This window comes from Prosopis cineraria, unplaced genomic scaffold, assembly GCF_029017545.1.
Source record: "Prosopis cineraria cultivar Desert tree isolate PC_DT_omini unplaced genomic scaffold, ASM2901754v1 PC4, whole genome shotgun sequence".
In the NCBI taxonomy this organism is placed as follows: domain Eukaryota; kingdom Viridiplantae; phylum Streptophyta; class Magnoliopsida; order Fabales; family Fabaceae; genus Prosopis; species Prosopis cineraria.
The window spans coordinates 2,819,342-2,845,171 of NW_026555335.1; the positions used below are offsets into that span (position 1 = coordinate 2,819,342).

The 25,830-nt window shown below is 34.9% G+C and overlaps 2 protein-coding genes across 4 annotated transcripts; one reads left to right on the plus strand and one right to left on the minus strand.

Annotated features, from left to right (window-relative positions):
• The first annotated feature begins 893 nt into the window (after window positions 1-893).
• Window positions 894-10,256, plus strand: LOC129308270 (mediator of RNA polymerase II transcription subunit 33A-like). 3 transcript variants are annotated; one of them, XM_054949335.1, is made up of 13 exons: window positions 894-1,504; window positions 1,731-1,841; window positions 2,035-2,233; window positions 2,830-3,068; window positions 3,871-4,190; window positions 4,274-4,365; window positions 4,782-5,142; window positions 5,956-6,166; window positions 6,589-6,703; window positions 6,797-6,958; window positions 7,538-8,192; window positions 8,441-8,647; window positions 8,902-10,256. In XM_054949335.1, exons 1-13 carry the CDS (start codon window positions 1,230-1,232, stop codon window positions 10,017-10,019), a joined length of 4,065 nt encoding a protein of 1,354 aa, XP_054805310.1. In that variant the 5' UTR covers window positions 894-1,229; the 3' UTR covers window positions 10,020-10,256. The 3 variants fall into 3 exon arrangements, with proteins under 3 accessions (XP_054805310.1, XP_054805312.1, XP_054805311.1); XM_054949337.1 differs by having other exon boundaries at window positions 895-1,504; window positions 3,025-3,068; XM_054949336.1 differs by lacking the exon at window positions 2,035-2,233 and having other exon boundaries at window positions 896-1,504; window positions 2,721-3,068.
• A 9,639-nt stretch (window positions 10,257-19,895) lies between these two features.
• LOC129309245 (pentatricopeptide repeat-containing protein At5g19020, mitochondrial) lies at window positions 19,896-22,799 on the minus strand. The gene has a single exon (XM_054950726.1). It carries the CDS (start codon window positions 22,146-22,148, stop codon window positions 20,031-20,033), a length of 2,118 nt encoding a protein of 705 aa, XP_054806701.1. The 5' UTR covers window positions 22,149-22,799; the 3' UTR covers window positions 19,896-20,030.
• Window positions 22,800-25,830: the final 3,031 nt, after the last annotated feature.

The following is a 25,830-nucleotide window of genomic DNA, read 5'->3' on the forward strand; positions in this document are numbered from 1 at the left end:
CTATGTTCTCTGATTCTATAGAAATACTTCGATAATAGCATTTCTATTAAAAAATTCAGTAAATACTTCACTATTAACTATTCATTATTTTTTTTATACACTATTATCTACTCATTATGCACAATAACGAACCCAAAAAAATTTATTAGTGGGACTGTGGGAGCAATATTTATACTAAATATAAATATTTACCTTTTTAAAAAAATATAATTCTAAATATTAATTAAATAGATATACAAATAAATTATATAAGAAGTTTAAAAATATAAATTAATTTCATTTCCATCATAAATTTATTTTTTATAATAAATAAAAGACAAGCTATATTTTAAATAGAATAAAGTGTACATTTGATCCTCTACTTATATATTATAAGAATCCATTTTGAATCCTAATACTATCAGTTTTAATTGATTATTTTTTGTGCTATTCATTACTATTTTAAAAATTTAACTTAATACATTGATATCTAAAAATGTTTTGTTAATATTTAAAAGTTTAATATAAAAAAATTTTGTTGATCAAACTAATTGTATTAGAATTAAGAGACTAAAAAAACTTTACAAAATTAAAAAATAAAAATAAAAATTTGTGTGAAATTAAATAATTAAATATAAATATTAATTTTTTAAATATGAATGTTTGGTTAATTTTAAAGAGAGCATGGGGTAATTAATTATAAGGAGTAGTTGCAGTTTTAAAAAGGGGATAAATGTAATTTTAACATGAAGATGAGTAAAATTTTTACTTATTCTTATATTACAAACGTGGGTAGGTCTTTGATGATGTGATTAACATGGATGGTGTTATAGTCTTTAGTTCAAACCTAACTATACGACAACATTGGTGATGGATTAGCTATTGTTAAGTCTTCTCAAATGGATATGAGGCAACCTCAGGACTAGCGATGGTCCCTCAAAAAACATGGAAGAGGATCTTTATGACTTTTACCCCCGGTATCTGGTTTGCGGTTAGTTGTTCTCACTTCTCATCCGCATCTCTGATCTAAGCACAAATCCAGGAGAGAGAGAGAGAGAGAGAGAGTTGATTCCCAAGCTTGCCATTGGCAGTTTTGACCTCTCTGATCTATACACAAATCCTGTTATGACAAAAATAAACCTCCGAGGAAACATAATTAATTCAAGTCGTCTCTCTCTCTATCTCTGAGTCCCGTTGCACCTTCGGCTGGTCACTCCGCAACGAAGCTCCGGCGACGATTTGGCTCGTCCATGGGGGTTTCTTCCCGAGGCAGTCCGTGGGACGATGTCGTAGAGATGACCAAGGCAGCTCAGGGGAAGGGTTGTGACCCTTTAGGCTGGGCTATACAGATACATTCACATTTAAATTCAGCGGGAGAGTCCCTGCCTTCGCTGGAGCTCGCCAGAGTTCTAGTATCGTACATTTGCTGGGAGAACAATGTTCCCATTATGTGGAAGTTTCTGGAGAAGGCCTTCATGTTGAAGATCGTGCCTCCTATGCTGGTTCTTGCTCTGCTTTCTGTGAGGTGTGTGTGATTCAATTTTCACTTACCAAATTTACTTCTTTATTTGATGATTAAGCGGTGATCAATTTGCCGAGTCTTTTCTTATTGGAGTTACTTCTGTTCCCTTTTGTATTCACTATAATATCATCTGATCAGATTGAAATGGCGTCTGCATTTATGGGTTCCTTGATGCGCTGCACTTTTGGGCATTGATGGGCCATATTGATACTTCTATTCTTTTTTTCAGGGTTATTCCTTGTAGGAATTTCCAACCTGCGGCATATAGGCTATATTTGGAACTTCTCAGAAGACATGCTTTTGAGCTTAAATCTCAGATAAATGGGCCAAATTATCTAAAGTAAGATTCGATTTTATCTATCAGAAATTTTATAGGTTTCCTCACTTTATATCCTTAGTGTGTTCAAAATCTAAATCCATACATCTATATATAATAATATAAAAATCGAATAAACCTCACTATTCTTAAGCCATGAATTTTGCGACTCATTTCTTGAAGCTCAATGCATGGGACTCACTCTTGTTGTGTGCAGGCTCTTAAGTCTTTGGAACTGCAATCATGTTGTTCTTCTGACACTCTATTCAATATGCTCTGCACCATCAAAACTTGATAGCTCAAATTTGTCCTGTGCTTGTGATTTCTGCATCACATCAAATCCTTTTTCCATTGTCACTAAAGTGATTAACAATCTGTTGCTTCTGTTTGGTAATCATAATTTCAGATGTACCAAGGTTTGTGTCACCAATTAACCTTTTTGCTGCTAAATTGAAGGCTTAGTGATCCAAAACTTTATTTTCATCCCCCATGGTTCTTGCTGGTCTGGTATAATATAAACTCAAGAGTATATCAAATGGCTGAATGACAGTTAACTTGAACAGGTTGCATCTATGATTAAATAAGAGGAGTTGAAGAGATTGATGAAGTGATTACCTTTGTGGGGAAAGAAAACTCCTTTCTCTATGATGATGCTGGAAGCAACAGTTCCTATCAATTTGTTTAACTACAAAATAGACTTAGCTCCGTTTTATGTGAAGATTTCATGAAGATTTTGATTGTTTGAGAATATATTTCAGATGCTAGTTAAAGTATAAGTGAAGTTCATCTTAAATTGGTGTCATTCTTGTTGCACCAGTTGCTGAAACTGGTGATATTAATAGTTGATTTTGGAGTGAGGTGGTTTCTTTCTTTGTCTAAGTCTTTTGCTTCTGCTTTGGACAGGGTCATGAAGGCAATAGATCATGCCCTTCATCTTTCCCAGACATTTGGCCTTACACATAGTGAGCCTGGCATTATAGTGGTTGAATTTATTTTTTCCATTGTCTGGCAGTTGCTTGATGCATCAATGGATGATGAAGGGCTGCTAGAACTTATTCCTGAAAAGAAATCCAGATGGGCAAATCTATATCAAGAAATGGAACTGGATAGGCATGATAATTACAATGATAAAAAGACTGAGCATCAAGAGAAACTGAAGAACATAAATATTCTTATGGCTATTGATATAATTGGGCAATTTCTGCAGGATAAAACATCTTCAAGGATTCTTTACTTGGTTCGCCAAAATATGTACGTGCTTGCACTCATTCATTGTGTTTCTTCTGAAATATTATTGCCTAAACGCAGTGTTAGCAATGAATTGAATCATATCTGATGTATTCATGATGAAATTTGCTACTTTTTTGGCATGCCATAAAATTTCTGATCTTCCGTTGCACTTCTTTTAGTTATCTTTTGGGGTAAATTACTCTCACTCCCTTGAAAATTGGCTTAATTATATGTCCCTCCCCTGTGTCAAGAAAATCCACATTGCTTTTCTTGAAATCAAAAGATACTCTGCATCTAACCCATTTTATATAAAATACCCTCAAGGTTTTAAAGAAAATCATTTCTTAAACTTAAGTAAAACTCAAACATTTCATTATTAAAAACAAAGAGTTTATTCACAAAATAATTTTTTTATTGAAGTCTAACTGTTTAATAGAAAATAATTAGTGATGTTTAATTTTAACAATGATATATGTGCTAAATGTATTTATTTAATCAACAACACTGTCATAAATATGACGATGTTAAGAAAAGAATTAAATTTATTATTTAAACACAAAAAAAATTACATTGGAAGTAGTTCTTAACAAAACTATGTCCTTGACTGTATATGGTCAGAATGGTTTTCTATTGTATTCTTTTCAGGAGACATCAGTGTAAACTTTCATAATAGAGAGGAGCACAATGTAATTAAGCCACGTATCTGTGGAGAGAGAGTAATTTACCGTAATTGCTTCAGTGGAATGATGATTTAGTACCAATCCTATGTTGCATTTCTTGAACTGATGATCCCTAGCTTCACAACTTTCTTTCACTTTATCAGGCCTATACACTGGCGAAGTTTTGTCCAGCAGCTGCAACTTCTGGGAGCTAATTCCTTCACATTGAGGAAATCGAGCAACATAAGTCCTGAGGTAATTCTCCAATTCACCTCAGATACTGGCGTACTTTTGTCTGAAGAACGCAAAATGAGCTCACAGCAAAAGTTCCAAGCAGTTATGGCTTTTGAGTATCTGTCCTCTTCTGCATCGCACTGCCATGGTGCCAGTCATTCTGCTCTCTGGATTCCTCTTGATCTGGTACTGGAAGATGCCATGGATGGCTATCAAGTTAGTACAACGAGTGCTATTGAAATAATTAGCGGTAAGACTTAAATTAGTTCTTGAAGTCTGGTGTAAGTGCTTGATATTATCTCTTTAACTATAGGTTTGTGTTTTTTCTTTCAGGCTTGATAAAAACCCTAAGAGCAATAAATGGTACCTCTTGGCATGATACTTTTTTGGGTCTCTGGTTGGCAGCTCTTCGTCTTGTTCAAAGGGTTGGAGCTCTTCCTCTACTAATTACTTTATTTTTCTGTAAAGTTTTAGGTTATGCTTTTCTTGTGCATCATATACTATTAAAATTCATTTTATGTTTGAAGGTTCTCAGTTCATAGGATCAGATTAACTCTGATTATAATTTTTCCAGCCAAATTCCATGTTTGTTCATTTTTCTATGACAAAGATACTTCTGGGATGAGGTTGATTGGTCTGATCTTTTTCCTTGTTGATTGATATATGGATCTGCTCATTAGTCCCAGAGTCCCAGTTGGTCACTGATACAACTAATTTGATAAGGTCAATGAATTAACCTAGTAAGGAAAAAGGAGATATCTATTCTTGATTACCATATGCTTCTTTGTTAAGATTGCATCACTTGTATACTCCTTTTGATTTAAAATTTCTGTGTTTCTAGGAAAGAGATCCTATTGAAGGCCCTATGCCTCGTATTGATACGCGCTTATGCATGCTCTTATGTATCATTCCTCTTGTTGTTGCTGATTTTATTGAAGAAGAGGAAATGACGCCAATTCATGAATCAGACAATGGTGCAATAGATCAATTGAAGGAGAAGAGTGTTCCAGGAAAGTGTCGCAGTGAATTAGAATCGAGTCTACAAGTATTGGGTGATTATCAGAGCTTGCTTGTTCCACCTCAGTCTATTGTTGCTGCCACGAATCAGGCTGCGGCCAAAGCAATGCTATTTGTTTCTGGTATCACAATAGGAAGTGCATACTTTGAATCCCTTAGCATGCAGGAGATGCCAATTGACTGTTGTGAGTGACTTATGCTTTCAGTGTAAACCAGAAGATATGTATACATTTTCAACAACGATAACAATATTTATTAGTTTTAGCTTTGTCCTTGAGGCAATTGTCTGCCATTTGTGGTTTTCTTTTAATACAAACGCACACGTACATCTTTACATTTTGAGATGAATTCCATCAACCAAATAGGAGTATTATAATGTAGCTGAGGGTCTATGAAAATGTAATCTTTAATTTAAGCTAATCTGAACATCATGTGATCTTTGGAAGTTACACTGTTTATAAATATTGGGAATACCAGAGACAGGAAGTTGTTGATTTGCACTTGACTTTATGTAGTGCCCTGAATATACTGTCCTATTGCTGCACTTTGCTTGCGTTTCTGATTTTGTTTGAAGCCCATCAGGATCAATGAGGTTCTGTGTCACGAAAGGTTGTCATCCTGTACAACATTTGAACCTGTGGAAACTTAAATGTAGTGAAGGCAAAGAAGCCTCCTTGAATACTACAAAGGTTAAAAATGTCATCCTTTGAAGACCATAGCATAGACCCTAGTGAGAATACACATCTGTGGCTGAAGACGATGTTAGGTGAAAAAAGAGAGAAGGGGCTGTACTGTGTTGTAGGACCTGGAGCCTTTGTATATTAGTATGAATTCCTCAATTTTTTTTAGTATTTACTTTTCCTAGGATCATTTGTTCTCCATTTAATATTTGGTTATTTACTTTACAAGGAACATGCATGCTTCCCTTCATGTGTCAAATGTGTGCAATTTTTTAATTGGGATTAAAAGGTTAAATGACTTGGGATCTTATTTTTCAGCTGGAAACATGCGGCATCTGATGGTTGAGGCATTTATTGCCCGGAATTTGCTCGACACATCTGCATATTTGTGGCCAGGTTATGTGAGTGGACGTATCAATCGATTACCTCAGTGTCTGCCAACTCAAGCACCTGGCTGGTCATCATTTATGAAGGGAGCAGCACTTACTCCAGCTATGATAAATGCTCTGGCTTCAAGTCCTGCTTCAAGGTATGTCTCTCTTTATTTAGTTAATTCGTTGATATTTTGGTTTCAGCAGTGCATCTCTGAGAAGTGCTTGTAATGTCAACCTTGGCAATACTGTAAAGCATTTGCTCCTCTGTACGGAGGCCTCTAGTTAGAACTTATGGTCTTCATAACATTGTCCGTTTTGGGAGCTTCTATGCGTTGTAATAATATAGCAAGAATGTTCTTAGTTCATTTACTGAGTTCCAAGATTATACTCATGCCCGTTACAGCTGACACATAAGATTTATGGTGGCAATAGTGGGTAGCTTTTAACTTTGAAAATTTAAAGGCCTGGTCTTCAGTTGTTCTTTTTCTTTCCAGAAGTCAGGTATATCAGATGCTCTTTTTTGTAAATTTACCCAAAGATAAAGCTACTGAATTTACGCTCCTGGATTTGATGGAAGCTTAGCAGAACTGGAGAAAATTTTTGAGATTGCTACCAAAGGATCAGAGGATGAGAAGATATCTGCGGCCACCATTCTTTGTGGGGCATCCCTACTTAAGGGATGGAATATACAGGTAATGGAGTTGGAAAATGTGGCCTACAGAAACTCTAACCTCTGGTACCTTGTTCAGTAGCCTGAAGCATTCTCTGTAAACTCTTTTATGCAGGAGCACACTGTTCATCTCATTATTAGGTTATTATCTCCACCAGTTCCTGCAGACAGCACCGAGGGCAACAACCATTTGATTAATTATGCTCCATTTCTTAATGTACTCATTGTTGGAATTGCATCAGTTGATTGTGTTCAAACATTTTCGCTCCATGGCTTGGTAAGTTTTATTTCAAAAGTTAGCATGAAATAATATTGTAATTTTTTCCAAAAATAAAGGTGTGGATTTAAACTTATTTTATCCAGAATTTGGAATTTTACCAATGCAAGTGATGCTCTTTAAGTAGACATTGCTTTTAATACCTTAGGTAGATTAGAGGTATTGAAAAAGTGTATGGAACTGGCTAGGCAATTTGCAGGTTTGGGGACTAGGAAATCATCTGAGTTCATATGCATTATAAACGTAGGTTGAAAGAGAAAACAGGAATGACAAGACCCAACAAATACATTCAATACTCAATAGTTTTTTAAATCTCTCAGGCTAATTTGTAAAGCTTTATTGTGTCTTGTAGCATTGCCAGTGCATAGTTAAGAGGTAAACCTTAATTGAAGAAATTAACTTTAACCTGGTAAATTAGGTGCAAGAAACTGAATAAAGCTATATCCTTTTGATCATTTTCGAAAAAGCATAATTTGTTTTCATCCTTTTTGCTTTCTTTTATCCCGGGAAGAGGCTGGACTCATGTAGTGAGGACTTTATCTTATTTTGATTAAATGCATTTTGGAAATCTTCCATCAGGTTCCACAGCTTGCTTGTTCGTTGATGCCAATCTGTGAAGTTTTTGGATCATGTGTGCCCAATGTCTCATGGACACTATCATCTGGGGAAGAAATATCTGCCCATGCTGTGTTTTCCAATGCTTTCATTCTGCTTTTAAGGCTCTGGAAATTCAACCGCCCCCCTCTTGAACATGGAATTGGAGATGTACCCACTGTTGGTTCTCAGCTAACTCCTGAATACCTCTTATTAGTGCGAAACTCCCACTTGATGTCTGCTGTTAACATTCACAAAGATCGAAACCGGAGGAGACTCTCAACAATTGCTACTTTATCTTCCCCAAATTCCATATTTGTTGACTCCTTTCCAAAATTAAAAGTCTGGTACCGGCAGCATCAAGCATGTATAGCCTCAACACTCTCTGGTCTTGTTCATGGAACACCTTTTCATCAAATTGTTGAGGGGATTCTTAATATGATGTTTAGAAAGATCAATAAAGGAAGCCAGACTTCTGTTACATCTGGAAGCAGTAGCTCTTCTGGACCTGGAAACGAGGACACCTCAACAAGGCCAAAATTGCCCGCTTGGGATATTCTGGAAGCCATTCCCTTTGTTGTTGATGCTGCTCTCACAGCCTGTGCTCATGGAAGGCTATCTCCTCGTGAGTTGGCAACAGGTATGGGTACTACCTTATTTTAAGATCAGGTTAGTTGTAAATCTATGCAAACATTCCAAATAACTAAAGTCCCGTTTTCTAAGGTGTTGGCAAACCTTGAAAATTTAGCTCATTCATTAGCTTAACCTTTTATAATTCTCCTTGATGTATTTGGGCTCTGCATTTATGGCAATAATTAAATTCCATATTCATGTCTTTTTATAGACGAGGTTGACATTATAATGCCTGAATGCTTTTCTCTGTATCAGGGCTTAAAGATTTAGCTGATTTTCTCCCTGCATCTTTGGCAACCATAGTGAGTTACTTCTCTGCAGAAGTAACTCGGGGTGTTTGGAAGCCTGCATTTATGAATGGAACAGATTGGCCAAGTCCCGCTGCAAATCTGTTGAATGTGGAGGAACAGATCAAGAAAATTTTGGCTGCAACTGGTGTTGATGTACCAAGCCTTGCTCCAGGTTTTTTTTTTTCCTGCTCGTTTTTGTGTTTGGCTGCTTTTGTGAAATTCTGAATACAAGGTAAGTTCATCTCGTGTGTCAATATTGCAACTTGTGTTAATTAAGTTCATCTTTTACACGGTTTTAATTAAGTATAAGGATCCAATTGATGTTTTGCCTGTCTTTCTACACCTCATTTTTATCTTCCATCGTTATTATGTAATTATTACTCAAGTGTTAGGAGCAAGAGGTCATCGTTCGATTCATTTCCACAGGGGGAAGCTCTCGTGCCACACTTCCACTACCCTTGGCTGCCTTTGTAAGCCTTACGATAACCTATAAAATTGACAAAGCATCAGAACGTTTTCTTAATTTGGCTGGCCCAGCATTGGAGTCCCTCGCTGCAGGTTGTCCATGGCCTTGCATGCCAATTGTGGCTTCCCTGTGGACCCAAAAGGCAAAGCGTTGGAGTGACTTTCTTGTTTTCTCAGCATCTCGAACTGTCTTCCTACACAACAGTGATGCAGTAGTTCAACTTCTTAAAAGCTGCTTCACAGCGACCCTTGGCATGAATAGCTCTCCTCTCTCATGCAATGGTGGTGTTGGAGCCCTTCTTGGTCATGGATTTAAATCTCATTTATGTGGAGGGCTATGCCCTGTTGCTCCAGGAATTCTCTATCTACGTGTTTATCGATCATTGAGAGATGTTGTCTTCTTGACAGAAGAGATTGTTTCCATCTTGATACACTCTGTGAGAGAAATTGTTTCTGGTGAGCTCCCAAAGGAGCGGTTGGAAAAGTTAAAAGCAGCCAAAGATGGCACTAGATATGGACGGGTTTCTCTCTCTGCAGCAATGACTCGCATGAAACTTGCCGCTGCACTTGGGGCCTCTTTAGTTTGGTTATCTGGGGGTTTGATGCTGGTTCAATTATTAATAAAAGAAACATTGCCTTCATGGTTTATAGCTGTTCACAGATCTGACCAGGAAGAAAAGTCAGATGGAATGGTTGCAATGCTTGGCGGATATGCACTCGCATATTTTGCAGTTCTTTGTGGAGCTTTTGCTTGGGGAGTTGACTCTTCATCATCGGCATCAAAGAGACGTCCGAATGTTCTGGGCATCCATATGGAGTTTCTAGCCAGTGCACTTGATGGTAAGATATCACTCGGCTGTGATTCAGCGACTTGGCGGGCTTATGTATCAGGGTTTGTGAGCCTTATGGTAGGTTGCACACCAAATTGGGTTCTGGAAGTAGATGTAGATGTGTTGAAGAGATTGAGCAATGGCTTGAGGCAGTTGAACGAGGAGAAGCTGGCCCTTGCTTTATTGAGTGCTGGTGGCTTGCGAACCATGGGTGCTGCAGCTGAGGTCATAATTGACAATGAAATGTAACCCCTTTTTCTCCAATATAACCTTCTAGGGTTCATGATATCTGTACAGTAGTTTCTTGCTCTTAAGCTGTGCAGCTATACGCTTCCTTTTTCTATCAACGGTTCTCTTGGAAAAGTACCACCCATGAGAATGAAATTTTGTAGATGTTCATCTTAAGCTGTCAAGTTTATCATATTGTAGTGATTCTAATTTGTAATATCTCTCCAATTACATGGTTCCAACTTCCAGCTTCCAAGAGTGCTAGTCTTCCAATCTGTGGCATGGAAAGGTGATTTAAGTGGAATCCAAAAGAAAGGTCATTTAAGGGAGAATTGTATCTCTCGAAAGGTTATTCCTCGTCGGATATGCTCCGAGACTTTGAAAAACTGTTGGTTTGCACGCTAAGTTGAAGAGCAATTACACATGACCCATTAACATCATCAGGGTATGTCAAAAATATAATATAATTATACTGATATTTGGAGGACTGACTGCAAAAATATATAATGGTCCAAGAGAGTGATTCTACTCAATTCAACTTTGTTTTATTAGGGGGCAAAAAAACTCTCATACGGTGCATATCAAAATATAGATAATAAATTGTTTAATTTTAAAATTTGTTACTCATACATATTAACAAAATTAAACAAATATTTTATTCTGAAATTTGTAATATACTTGATTTTTTTTTGCAAGCCCAAACGAATCAATTTCTCTTCACGTTATATCCTTTGTTCTAGAGTGGGCATGAGTTTAATAGTATAAAATAAAAAATACTTAATTTTTCGTACTCCTAAACGAACCAATACGTCTTCAGCTTGAATTATTTGCCATAGATTGCACGAGTTTTATAATGCAAAAAGATTTAAATAAAAATATACTTATTTTTTTTTTCATAAGTTTGAATTCATTAGTAAGCCTATATGAATTGATTCCTTTTCGCACTTTGAATTCTGTTATAGATTGCACCTGAGTTTTATAATGTAAAAATATTTAAATAAAAATATACTTAATTTTTTTATAAGTTTAAATTAATTAATGGGGAAAATTGCTCAAAAGGACAGGACCTGGTTAGAAGCAAAATTAATCCCAAGGACCAAATGTACTTAAAAGACTAAGGTTAATATTTTATTCATTAAATAATTTGAACAAATGACCAAAATGCTCCTCTATGTTAATCAATTTTTTTTTTAAAAAAATGCACAAAATATGGCCATCGGAGATCCGACCCCTCCTTCAACATGTGACATCTGTCGGTTAGCAGGTGAAGGGTCGCCATAAAGTATCATTAGAAAAAATCAACACCCCTTGATTACATGTAATCATCAAAGATTACATATAAACTCAATAACTAGAGGGTGCAAAAATTTTGACTTAGGGTACAAAGGTTCTAACTTAGAGTGCAAGGGTTCTAACTTGGGTGCAAGGGTTATGGCTTAGGGTGTAAGGGGTTTAGCTTGTGTGCAAGGGTTCCAGGTTGTAAAGCTTCTGGCTTGAGGTGCAAGGGTTATGATATAGGGTGCAAAGGGTATGGCTTCGGTGCAAGGGCTTTGCTTAGGTGCAAGGCTTTTGGTTTGAGATGTAAGGGTTATAACTTAGGCGCAATGTTGCTAGCTTGAGGTACATTCTTAGGGTGTACGTGTTATGACTTAAAGTGCAAGATTTTTGGCTTGGATGTAAGGGTTTTGACTTGAGTGTAAGAGAGATGCTTAGGGTGTAAGGCTTCTGATTTAGGGTACACGTGTTATGGCTTGTGTTATAGCAATGAGATTTACATGTGATTCGTAATCATTTTCATGTAATTCTGTGATGTTGACATAGATATGCTCTTTGTGTGTTGGATTTATATGTAATCCATTAAAGATTGCAGGTAAATCATTTCTCAATAATGCTTGTAAGTTTCTTCATATATTGATTTACATATAGTCTGCAGTCATTTTCATGTAATTCTAGGATACTGGTAAGGGCATACGTTTTATGTGTTTACATGTAAATCATTCCTCAGTCATGCTTGTGAGTTTCTTCATATATTAATTTACATTGAACCTGTAGTCATTTCCATGTAATTCTGGGGCACTAATAGGTGCATGCTCTTTGTGTGTTTGATTTTCATGTAATTCCCCAAAGATTACATGTAAATTATTCCGCAAACATACTTGTGAATTTTTTTATATTGATTTATATGTAATTAGTTGTCGTTTTCATGTAATTATAAGGGTACTAACAATGGCATGCTCTTTGTGTATTGAACTTGCATGTAATCCACAAGATATTACATATAATTGTCACACTAACAAGTGAGGATTCAATAACTTTACATGAATGGCAACTGAATTTTCAATGGAAAACAAATAAATGTTTAAGGAGACTATGAACAATAAAAATATGAAAGAAACAATAATTATTTTGTCAGTTTAGCTATATCATTTTTCAAGTACAAACCAAATGATAAACAAAGATTATAAGGCATCTCAAATAAAAAAAATATCATGGATGGTAAGAACAACATTATGCTCGTGTTAAGCTACATCCTATCCTATATAAAAAACAAATAAAGGAACACTCACAATAAGTTTTCTCTTTTTTAAGCATTATACATTATATAGCAAGCCATGTTAACCTATAAATGTAACATCTTTAATTTTAAACTATATTAATTAAGCTCGAATTAGGTTAAATTGAGTTTAATAGTGAGATGTGTGGCTAGAGAGGTCTAACAGGTGTGTTTAGTTTCATTTCTAGCCCTAAACATAGATTCGAAGAAAGTTGGGTCACCTAGGAATGGAGAGAGGAAGAAAAATTCAAGGGCAAGGATTTATGCCATAAGCTGCGGCTTGTAGATTAGGATGCCGCTACGTATGTGTGATAATACGCTTGGGAGGATACTCTTTGTGCCATGCACCACGACACATTGTGCGTCCACCAAGATGTATGGTCACTTTTTTGCTGAAATACAGTCACAAAATGAAGCAGAAGAGATAAAAATTAAGAGCTACGAGAGAGCAATGAAAATGATCTTCTAGGGTTTTGAGGATTTGAAGATTTGAAGTGGTTCTAAAGCCCATAAATACAAAAGGTAAGCTTGCTACACCTAAATCTTCCTATCTTCTTCCATTTTCTTGATGTTAAAAGTTAGGATTTGATTGATAATGATGATTTTTAGTCCATATAAGATATAGGTCTGAATCCATTGACTTAAATAGAGTTAATGGGAGTAGATTGACCTAATAAAACTTGATATTTATGGAGTTATGATGATTGGTGGTTAAGAAGCATTTAATATGCAAAATTTCCATAAATATATTGGTCGAGAATAATGTGATTCCATTAATGGCTATTAAAGAATCAATGATGTTAATGAAGGCTAGAGGAAGCTAACAAACCCGATGGGTATTCTTATATGAGTAGAGAATGAGTCTTGAGAGTGAAGAGTTGAATTAATAGTTGAAACTATCTAAAATTTGGATATTGATGAACTTCATTATGATTGATTGTAGAATAATCATTTTAGCACCATTTAAGCTTCTTAGAAGCTTTAGGAGTGAGTATTTAAGGTGTGAAACCTTTGACCTCTCAAAGATTTGAGGTAACTAAAGGAATTCTATCTTGTGCTTTTATGTGTTACTTAGTTTATTGATTAATATTTAATAATTGAATTGTGTGAGATTGATTGAAATGTAAATGTGGCATGATTTTTTTTTTGAAAAACCCACTATAAGGTGGTTAACTAATATAGTTCAATAATTTAAAACGTGATAAGTTTAATGAAAATAGTGTATTTGGGAGTTCTATGAATGTGTATGATATAAGTTCAATGATTTTGAAATTTCAGAGTTTAATGATTGTAAATGTGCGAGATACAATGATTATGAAAATATAAAGTTCAATGATTTGTTTTATTTAGAGTTCAATGAGGTGAATTTGTAATAGGATACACCGAATTATATATTAGAGGAGTTTAATGACATATGTATTATAGAGTTCAATGATGTGTGTTAAATGTGAGTACAATGAGATGATTGAGCATGTTTGAGTAGTGAATACTTACATGTAATGAGCTATTGTATATCTATGCACTGCATGATCATGAGAGGCGAAAGTTCACTTAAGAAGAGAGTAAAGAATTAAATTAACGTGGTAAGACTCCCATTCGAGTTGATGGCTTACCTAGATTGTTTTTATATATATTATCCCACTTATTCAACGAGGGACTGTTTCATTGGTTTAATGAGGAATGTGAACCTAATTAGCTATCCACTAATTCAATGAGGATGCTAGTTTAGGGAGTATGACACCTATAGTGTGAAAAAATGGGAGAAACTGTGATCTATAAGTGAGTTGAGAAAACCTTGGCCGGGTAACCCCATACATGTGTTTAGGCTAGGGAAATCTTAAATTGTAGACCATCTTAATATGTTATAATCCACGGTTTCGTGTTAAAGAAATAAGGAGAATATAAGGAAGATATGATCATGCATATAGAAAAAAGGGCACTTGATTTTTATAATGTGACCCTAGGGAAACAAAGTGTGTGGAAGCCTTGTTCTTTATGACATAGCCTTGATTGATTAATGTCTTATGAGTACGCATTATTGTGAATAAAAATATGGATGTATACTCTTAAAAACATAAATGATGAATTGATGTTAATTATTCTGTTGTGTATACTTGATTGAGAACTAAAGGTTGAATTACACTTTTGAACATGTCCATGTTTTGGAATTATTGAATTTACCACTTGCATTTAAATTAATTGACATACATTAATATAAGTTAGATGAATTGTGGTTATTGAGTGGTTGTACTCACCCCACTATCTTCAATATTACAGGGAATAACTCAAGAGGATTGGACAGAGAAAAACAGCCAGAGGCTTAGGACTACGATCCTATTAGTAGGCCTCTTTATTTTAAGTATTTATATGTATATGATGATTGAAATTGCGAACTAGGAATAATTCATTTTGCGTCTCATTTGCATTATGTATTTTTTGAGTTTTAAGAGTATTTTGGGCCCTAAGGGGTGTGTTTGTGATATATGGCATTGTTAGCAGGGCCAAAATACTAGTACAAGTAAGAGTTGGGTATAACTTGAGTAGTTTATGGATTATTTGATGAAATGAAAAATTTTAGCTCCCCTTTCTATTTTTGGAAATTTAAGGTTGAGCACTAAAAATGCTATTTTCTAGTATCCTATGTGTTGTGGTGTATTGCATAGGTTAGTTTAAGCCTTTTGTATGTGATTTGAGATGTGTCTATGGCTTTTGGCTTGTGGAATGGGTTTTGGACACTTAGTTTATGAAAAAGTAATGTAAAAGTGTAAGTTTTAAAAAGAGTGTTCAAATTTTAGTTGAGTCATAATTGGGTTATGAAACCTAAGCCATTAGTTAGAGCTCGAAAAATCTTCTCGTAGACATTTAGTTCGCATTGATTGGATGTCAGACAGAGGATTAGGAGGCGTCAAAAGTTATCCCAAAAGCTATCATTTTGACAGTAGATGAAAAGTGCAAGGCACTGTGACTTGTTGTCGTGGGGCATGATGTAACGAGCCGTGGCACATGGCATAGAGGCGAACAAGCCGCAGCGCTTGTTCAATGAGCCATGGCATATGCCCTTGAATACGACATAATTTCATGGTTTTATGACTTCTAATCAAATGCATTAACTCTTAAAGTGGTCACTTGCTTCTGCATAACTAATAACTCTGATTTGGCAATTATAAAACCTTTTGAAATGGTTTTAGTTTTTAAAAATTGGAATCCCATCTTTCCGACCTACTTGCAAACTTGGTAAATATGTCTTTTACCTTGAATTACTCCCTTAAGTAGGGACTTTTAGAGTTAATTATGGTTGTGAGAAGGAGGATATTGCAGTAAAAGATATAGATTAAATAATGTAACATAGAAAACAACTGAATTGTCCCAAAAAAATAAGTAAATGTGAAGAGCAAGAATGAACAATAATACTTTTAATGAAAGAACATTAAGGGTCCGTTTGGATTTCAGTTGGGTATAATAGATTATAAAAATAATTGATTAAGTGATAGATTTTAATCATAATTGATTATGTTATAACATAATCTGTTTGGATACTGTTTTTCTAAAATTGATTTTAACATAATTGCAGATGTTTGGATAATTTAATCAGAATTAATTTTAACTATATAAATTACTATATAATTTAATTTTTAAACATCAAATATTAATTTTTTAAATATACAAAGTTTAAATTTTATTAAGAAAAAAAAGGAAAAAGAAGAGAGTTTAACTTTATTTTTATTAAATTTTGTGCTTTCTTTGTAATTTTTTCTTGGGCCTTTCTTTGTAATTTTCCCCAACATTTTTGACAAACTTTTGGTGGAAAGCTGGTGAGAGGAGATTATGAAAAAACGCGCGTTTTATCTTTTTAATCGATTTCTGCGTTTTTGTGCTGTTTGGGTGATTTTGTTCAAAAAATCAATTCTAGACTGAAAACGCGCGTTTCTCTGTTATCCAAACATACGCTAATTCCATTTGGTTTGGTTTGGTTTATCTTTCTATTAAGTATAATTAAAATGATAAACAAAGATCATAAGGCATCCCATATTAAATATATTATAGGGGGTTAAGAATAACATCATGTCTATGTTAAACTACATCTTACCTTACAAAAAAAAAAACAAATAAGGAGGATGGTAATAAGTACACTTTAAAGTATAATCATAATTCCATTCAATTTTTTAGGGGAATTCTTTTATTAGTATTTCTTTATGGTTCACTTGATTTATGATATGCATGAGTTGAATTTGTAAGAGTTTCTTGACTTGAACTTATTTTTTCTCTTCTTCAGACAAAATCTTATGATTCAGTGAGTCTAAAGCATTGTGCTTGAAATGAAAATTAGTAGTCATCATAAGTAGGTCATTCATGCCATATGACATTTAGGTATAAGATGTTTATCTAAAACAAAACAATTACCATATGTTGTGTCTACCATCACATACAACACTATCTTTGTCAAATCTATTACATACAATGCTGCAACCACTTTCATTGAATCTCTTAAGAGATTATCTAGAAATTGAGAAATTAATAAAGGAACGTCATTATAGTTGCTAAAATTTCAACAGTCATCTTTGTCAAATCTTCATGAGAAGGCTAGATTAAAGATACAACATCCCATGATTGTTAGTATTCGGTGAAATCGTGGTACACAAGTGAGTTAATTCTAGCATGATAGCTCCTTATAGGTATAAGGCTGGGTTAGTCCAAGTTACAGACGTAACTGCTAATAGCCACCAATTTCATGTCATAGATAACAAAAGGAAGGTTGGCATTGATCATGCCTTTGTAGTTCCATCCATATGGTTGTTATTATTGTGGTCTGACATTTTAAGGGTGTATAGTTATTATTTTTGTGACCCCTAGATATGAATCACTATGATATGTTCAATGATTGCTTGCCCGGTCGTATGGTTGTTATTGTTGTGGCTGAGGATATATGTGCGTTATGTATAAAATTTGGATTTATTGCCATTTATATCTATTTTTAATTGATATGCAATTGTATAAATTAGGTCGACTTTGGTTACTAAGTGATTGTACTCACCTTTTATTTTTTAATATTTTTAGGGCCTAGTTCATAGGATTAAGATCAAGAAAAATGACTTGAGGCATAGGATTCTGAGTAAATCCTCCTAGTAGGCCTCTAGTTTTTATCTTTATGTGTATTGTGATAGTTAATTTGCCAACTAGAAATTTATTCCATTATTTTTGACTACTTGCATTATCGTTGTGAAAATTATGTGTATTTTGTGCCCTGAACTAGTGGTAATATGGTTGTAAAGGTTGTATAGAGCCAAAATACCAGTGCAAGTAGGGTAGAGTACATTTTTAGTTGTTTGGATGAATATAGACGATTTAATGCAAAATTATCTCCCCTTTATGTTTTTGTGAATTGAGGGGCTAAGAATTGAATTTATGATATATGTGTATTCAAATGGTTGTGTGTATTGCACAAGTTTTAAATGGTCTATTGAATGTGGTCTAAAGGGTTAGTGTAAGCTTTTGGTACATGTGTGGGAGTTTGGACACCTTAGTTGTATGTGTTTGTGAAAAAAGGAGTGAAATTTGTAACAAGTGTCTAACTTTAGATAGAAAAAATAATTTGATTACAAAACTTATGCCATTAGCTAAAATTAAAAGAAAACTCTCTATAAACACATATATCACCTCAATTAGACGTCAAATGGAGATTTGGAATGCGTTGAAATTTCATGCCCTGTACTGTCAAATTGATAGCAAAATGCTGTCAAACTCGTGCAATGTGCCGCAATGCATGGCACAAAAGCAACACACTGCGATGCACGTGCTGTTTCCTACAATGTTTCACTGTTTTGATGTTATATGCAAATGTTTTGATTCTTTTTTAATTCTCATGCTTCTGCAAATATTTTAAACTTTAATTTGAGTAAAGTGTACAAATTCATTCTAAATTGTGAAATCTTGATAATTCTTATTGGGTTTTGACCCTTGATTACCTTAGATTTAATGATTAATTGGGTTTAAATAAGGGCAACCTTACAACTTGCTATTAGGATTTTACTGCACTCAGCTAAAAATTCTACATTATCATATTTTTATTCAGCCACTAAACCTTATTCAAAAGGTTTTTATATCAATTACAAGCATGAGCATATAATGATTGAATACCAACAAAAATGATGACAACACAAAACAACAAGATAATGATCTCAAAATGAAAGAGGATGAATGAATATACTAGAAAAAAATAGAAATATAATCTTCAAGAAGGTACACAAAAACCCAATAAAAGAAAAATGAAATGAAAAACTCACAGCGCATGATATTATACTCACCTTCACTGCCATACTTTAATCTGGATCATAAGTATTGGACATTCCTTATACGAACCTCATAAATGGTGAATATTGCATACCCATAACGAGAGAGACAATTCATCCTGAAGTATAGTGAGTCACATACATATAGTGAAGTATCTACCAAGGAATTAGCATAGCAAAGAGTAATCCTCTGGTGGCTTCTAAAACATTAGAAAGGCAAACTCAAGGGTCTGAAATTGGAAAGCAGCAGAATCAAACAGGAAATTATAAGTGAGATTTAATATATACTTGAATGTTATGACAAAAGAAAATTGAAAAAGACGCATAAGGGAAGATACCAAATATGGTTCATAATTGAGAAAAGGAAAATTTGTAGTACAGATGTTAGCAAAGAGGATAAGTAGAAGAAACGCTCCTAAGTGGCTTTATTCTTTTAGTCTAAAATTTCAAGCGTCTCTTCATAGAGATATTTTTCTCTGATAGTTCTGCATTAATTGAGACAGTACCAGATTTTATGATTTGACAAACAACACGGTGAGACTTGGAATGGGATCTTAGGCATTGGATGTCTGGATGATGAGGTGATAAAAGGAGTTGCCAATCACCTTTAGCAAACAGAGGTGGAGGCAGTAGCAGTAGGAGGAGTCACCATTGGTAAGTTCAACAACGCCGAAAGCGTTCTAGTGGTTCTCCGATTAGGGCATGTGAAAAAAGAATTTCACACGAGCATTTCAATCAACACTGAAAATTAGATTATGAATATAATAATAGACTTCATCCTTTAAATACATTTGGTTCATGTAACCAATTTTAGTTCTAACTAGGTTTTTTTGACCAATTTTCCCTAATTAATAAGCTTATATGAATTAATTCCCTTTCACCTTGTGTTATCTATTCCAAGTTTTCATCTAGTTGTAATCTTTTTATTGTAAATACTACTTTGTCTGTTTTTTTTTTTAAATATGTTCTAAATTGTGTCAAAATATTTATTTTTTTTCCAAAAAAAAAATTTAATAATATAATTTTTTGGGTGTAGAAAAAAGTGTCACATCAATAGACTACCCATGTACCAAATAGACTAAAAGATAAATGAGTGGGAAGAATTTTGACAAAGAAATGGAGAGAGAATGAGTGCTGTGAGAAACTTGTGCCTTCAAGTGAAAGTGTGATAGAAGGGGAATTGTCTCAAGTTTATCTTACAAAACCACTACACCCAGGCATTCTCTTCGTTTTCTGGGTCCGCATGACTCTCCTTACCATCGATACATCCTCCCACCGTCCAGCGTCTGCATATATGTTCGATAAAAGAACCTTACTTCCACCATGACGGGGCTCCAACGCCGCCAAGCTTCTTGCAGCCCTCTCTCCTATATCCACATTTCCATGAGTTCTACATGCTGCTAACAGAGTTCCCCATATCACCACATCAGCCTTCATCGGCATGCTGTTCACTAATTCCTCAGCTTCTTCTAACTTCCCTGCTCTACCCAGGAGATCAATCATGCAACCATAATGCTTTATATTTGGCTCCAAATCATACACACTCTTCATGCTCTGAAAGATTCTCCTCCCTGACTCCACCAACCCCGCGTGGCAACAAGCATTGAGGACTCCTATGAATGTAATTGAATTGGGTTTAATATGATATCTCTGCAGGTCAGCGAAAATCTCTAGACACATATTTGCATGTCCGTGTGTGGCTAACCCACAGATGACTGCATTCCATGGCGACACAGTGGAGGTTTTGTCTTGAATCTGATTAAACAATTGTAACGCAGTGTTGATGCTCCCACATTTGGCATACATATCAATCAGAGCCGCCCATAGATTGTCATTCAAAAGAATGGAGTTATTATGTATGTAATCATGGACCCATCTTCCTTCCTTCAACAAGCCTAAAGTGGTTATTGCAGAGAGTACACTCACCATTGTGATTTCATTCGGTTTGATCCCGCTAGCTACCATTCCATGGAAGAGTTCTAGAGCCACATCAGGTTGAACAGTCTGTGAGTAGCCAGAAATCATGGTACTCCATGAATATATATCTCTTTCAGGCATCTCATCGAAAATTCTCCTAGCTTGATCTATCATTCCATGTTTAACAAATCCTGCCATGAGGGCATTCCATGATTCAAGGTGATCCTTTACACCCACCTCGAATTGCAGATAGGCAAGGTTCATCATTCTACAAGCTGCATAAAAATAGATAATCGTGGTCTGAAGAAAATCGCAACGATCAAAACCTCTCTTAACTATTGTTGAATGCAATTGTTGACCTTCACGAATTGCCATCACCCGACTACACGCTGAAACCAAGTCTACAAGCATGACTTCGTTAGGTTGCAGCCCAGTGCGTAACATTGCACAGTACATCATGAAAGCTTCACATAAACATTCTGTTCGCACATAACCATCGATCATTGTCCCCCACGTAATGACATCTTTAATGGGAATCTTCTCAAACAAATCCCTGGCTGTATCAACAAGACCTGCCTTCGAATATCCATTTAACATCACATTCCAAGACACTATATTCCGTTCAGGCATCCTATCAAAGAGTCTTATTGCCTCCACTAGACCTGAACAAAGACAATATGCATGCATCAAATTCGTTGACACACGAACCAATTCCTCCATGTTTAATTTAATAACCAAGGAATGAAGCATGCGACAGCTCCAAATTCCGCCACAGTGTGAGGAAGCGGAGATCACATTCACCATTGTCAAGTCATCAGGGATAACATCATTGGACCTCATGTCCTTAAAGACATTAATGGCTTCATTCCAACAATCATTTTGAACAAGACCCATGATCATGGTGGTGTAAGAAACACAACCTTTAACGGGCATTTTGCCAAACAGACGGCGAGCATCGTCCAATCGACCAGCTTTCACGTACCCAGCAACCATAATGTTACAGGACACGGGATCCAACTCAAAGCAGACTTCAAACAACAATCGGGCATCATTGATGAAACCACATTTTGCGTACATATTGATCAAGCTGTTCCGAATCAATATGTGGGAATGGAGCCCGGATTTTAAGATTAAACAATGCAATTGCCGGCCCTGAAAGGAGGCCAACAGAGAGGAACATGACTTGAGTGCCGAAACCAAAGCAAACGTGCACCCAGCATGTTTCTGCTTCTGTCTGGCATCGAAGAAAATTCGAATGCAACATTCGAGGTTCGTAGTTACCACAGGAACTTTGGAGGCGGTGGTAGAAACCCATCGTAGATTGGGTAAGAGAACTGAAAGATGAAATGTTAGAAATCGAGGGGAAATTTTGGGTACGGAAGAAATGAACATTGAACATGGGACGGATCATTAAAACTGCTGCCGTTACGAGGGAACAACGAAGAACCAATACGCTTTCCTTCGTATCACCGTCCTGCGATTGAAAAATTTTGAGACAAAACTATCCCTGGTCATAATAGTTTCAGACAAAAGTGCCCCTCTGAATTTCGTCCAGATCTCCATCGCTATACCTCGCACAAAACTCGATTTCTATCGCCGGCGAAGCACTCACTCTGTCTATCTCTATCAGCCCATCATTGTACATCGCTGGTGAAGCCTGGTTCGCCGATCTCCATCAGTTCGTTGATCTACTTCGATCTCCATCACTCCTTTTCTGCTTGGGCAGTGTTTCCAGGGTAATTTAGAAGCAGTCTAGGCAGCGAAAGTGTATATACATACTAGTGCAGAGTTTTGAGGAAGAGGTCAGGGTTGCTCTGGATCAGCTTTGCAAGGATGCTTCTGATATCCTCAACATTCTCAAGGGTTGCTCTGGAGCAAGGGTGTGCTTGTCGTGAACAGGCATGGAATTGGAGTGTTTGATCCAAGAAGATGAATAGGAAGAAGACAACGATAAGGAGTGGCGAAGGAGAGTGGTCGAAGATCAGAGGCAGACGACGGAGAGCCGCCGTTGTCGCTCTTTGAGGAGAAGGGGACTGATTGATATATGAATGTAGGGTTCCAATTTTTTTTCTTTTCATTTTATTACTTTAAAAAATATTATAATCTTTTTATAATTTATATTTAATTATAAAATAAAATAAAAGTAAATATTTTTATAAATATTACTTTATATCAATCATAAAGTTTGATTTTCACTCTCATTATTACGTCCAATTCCAATACCAATATTAATTTCTTTAAATTAAAATTTGCGTGCCAAACAAGGCAACAGATAAGAGGTCACAATTTTAATTTTTAAATTAATCCTACTTTTTTAAAAAAATTATTCATTTATTTACCAGTTTACAAGAACAGGGACGCCTTTTTTTTTTCATAAAGAAAAATTCAGTGTTACTAATTTTTATTCAAAATTTACATGCGACAAAAGTAAATTTCACAGATTATACACTGACACAATTATATATTTTTGGAATCAAAAGCTGTAATATAAAACAATATAGCTATAAGGAAGGAGGCAAAAAAAAAAACATAAAATTACCACCAATTCTCGAATCAAATATTAACACTTGAATTTTATTACAAAAAGTAAGAAAAAGAAAGCCTATGTATTGAAATTTAATTAGAGAATTGGCTATACAAAAAAGTGTTCAGAGAGGAGCTAAATCACCAACAATGTTTTCATAACCAGCATGATTTGAATTCATAATTTTGTAAATTACAACTAATTGGGCCACTTTTATAAGTTCTAGAGATCTTCTTCTTAAATGTAAAATCCTTTATTAAGAAAATTAAAAAGAAATGCCATCATCCATATTCTGTCTCTGTCAAGTGTCAACGCCATCATCTATATTCTGTTTAACAACTTCCTTGTAATTTGCAAGGCGTGCAATCAATTTAAGTTCATAACCGCTTTTAATCTCTCTCCCAATGCAAATCTATATTTTATATAATTTCATACTCCCTTCATTTAAAAATATAAAATATTTTTAATTAAATTTTACTCCCTAATAAAATAATTTTCTATTTTTAAATTAATCATATCTTTTCATACTTGTTCCTATTAAATACCCTACAATAAATATAAAATTATTATCAATAAGAGCACTTTATTTTTAAAAAAAAACAATAATTACACTTCAAAAAATTAAAAATACCTTATATTTTTAAATATCTAACTCTTTAAAAAATATTTTATATTTTTAAATAGAGAAAATATATGATACACAATCTAGAGATAAAGTATTTTATTTTAATGTAATTTTTGTATTTGGTTGTGTCGGGCACCTGGAACAGATGCCATCAGTTTTGCCACAATACATGTGTGGATTAACCATTTCATATTTAACAAAGTACGGCAACCATGATCCCAGATCCTACGCCGCAATTCCAATCAATAATGTTATTCTAAAGCGAAAAGTGAAATGATTTATGGTTCAACACTTGAGTCAACAATTAATCAAACATAAATCTGGTGTTTCATATATTTATTGTAGTTTAATTTTCCATGATCCCTCCAAAGTTCATAGACAAATCTCCAAGATGTGCTAGCACCAGATTATAACTGTCCTATTTCTTTATTTAAAAAAAAAAGGTTCTGACCAAAGGACTGCGTTACAGTAAAAAGATAAATCATGAAAATATTTAGATAAAATATACTTTTAATCTCCAACTTTATATAAAATTCAATTTAAATCTTTAAATTTATAAAATATTTTTAAAGTTCTTTAACCCTAATATCATTAGTTTCAAATGATTAGTTTTTATAACAATCATTGTTATTTTAAAAAAAATTAAACTTAATATGTCAATATTTAATAATATTTTATTAATATTCAAAAGTTTAATGTAAAAAATTTTTGTGATAAACTAATGATATTAAAATTAAAGAATTAAAAAAATATTTTATAAAATTAAAAAATTGAAATAAAATTTTATATAAAGTTAAATAATTAAAGGTATATTTTAGTCAAATGTTAATCATATAAAGAAGGCGCTGGCGGGAGAAACATCAGAAATAGTCAGGGATGATCTCCTCCTCCATTAAGAATTGTACTGGGTAGGGACCTGCCCAAATCATCAAAACCAAATTATTCAAGCATCATAAAAGGAAATTCACATTGACCACGCAGTAAAAATGAAAAATCACTCGGCTTTATAATTGTAGAGTACAACTGCATCAATTTTGGGCAAGTAGGTAGAGTAACCAATAACTTCTAAAGCAGGTCATGATGAAGATGCGTCAACCACTATTTTTCTTCTACATATATGAAATATGATAATGGACACCCCAAAGTTTAGGGGATATGAGATGTTTGAACAGTAAAGCTTATGATGGAAAATAAAACAACAAATGGCCATTCCAGAGAGCACTCGCCAACACAATTTACAGCCAAACAGACTGCCGTGAATTGGAAATCCAGATAGGAAGCAAGTCAGCAACTACAGGTAGGCAAATTACATGGGCAAAAGAGGTCAAAATGATGATGCTATAAGAAAGCCATAAATAATATAAATTGTCAAACAAGAGAAACAAAGTTGAGGGTTTCTTCTTTAAGTTACAGTTACATGATGTCACCAGCATCCCACCACCCTTTTCTTATTTTTTCTAGGACAGAGAGGCCCAACACGCTGGCCACTTGAGTGGAGAGTAGCCATGTGGGTAAAGGTCAAAGGTTCAAATGTTCCTAATATATTAGAAAGACTCAACATGGTGCAACAGAAAACCTCCCCCCTGGGCAGGGAAAAACACACACACGCCTTTCGAGCAGTCCACCAAAGCTAAGCAGAAAATATGTAAGATGGTCCAAATCCAGACATGTGTCACCCAAGCAGCTATTAATATCTTATTGACACTTTGTTCAAACGAAACAGTTTTTCACTGGGGTGTGTGAGAGAGGGGGGGGGGGGAGGGTCTCTCAGTTCACAAACATAGTCTTTCTGTTCATAACCCAAGCTGTCAAAAACATTGTCGGGTAAGAATAATTACATACCATGCCACTATTTGGCTGCAAAATTAGTGAAGTGCATACCAGATAGCGGCTCTATTATCCTCAACATCTTCTAACTACTAAAC

Excerpts from the sequence above, each read along its gene's own strand:
- LOC129308270 (XM_054949335.1), top strand. The coding sequence starts at position 1,230 with ATGGGGGTTTCTTCCCGAGGCAGTCCGTGGGACGATGTCGTAGAGATG. Across the intron at positions 4,191-4,273 it reads TGCTATTGAAATAATTAGCG|GCTTGATAAAAACCCTAAGA; the intron begins GTAAGACTTAAA and ends TTTTTCTTTCAG. Across the intron at positions 8,648-8,901 it reads TGTACCAAGCCTTGCTCCAG|GGGGAAGCTCTCGTGCCACA; the intron begins GTTTTTTTTTTT and ends TCATTTCCACAG.
- LOC129309245 (XM_054950726.1), bottom strand. The coding sequence starts at position 22,148 with ATGTTCATTTCTTCCGTACCCAAAATTTCCCCTCGATTTCTAACATTT.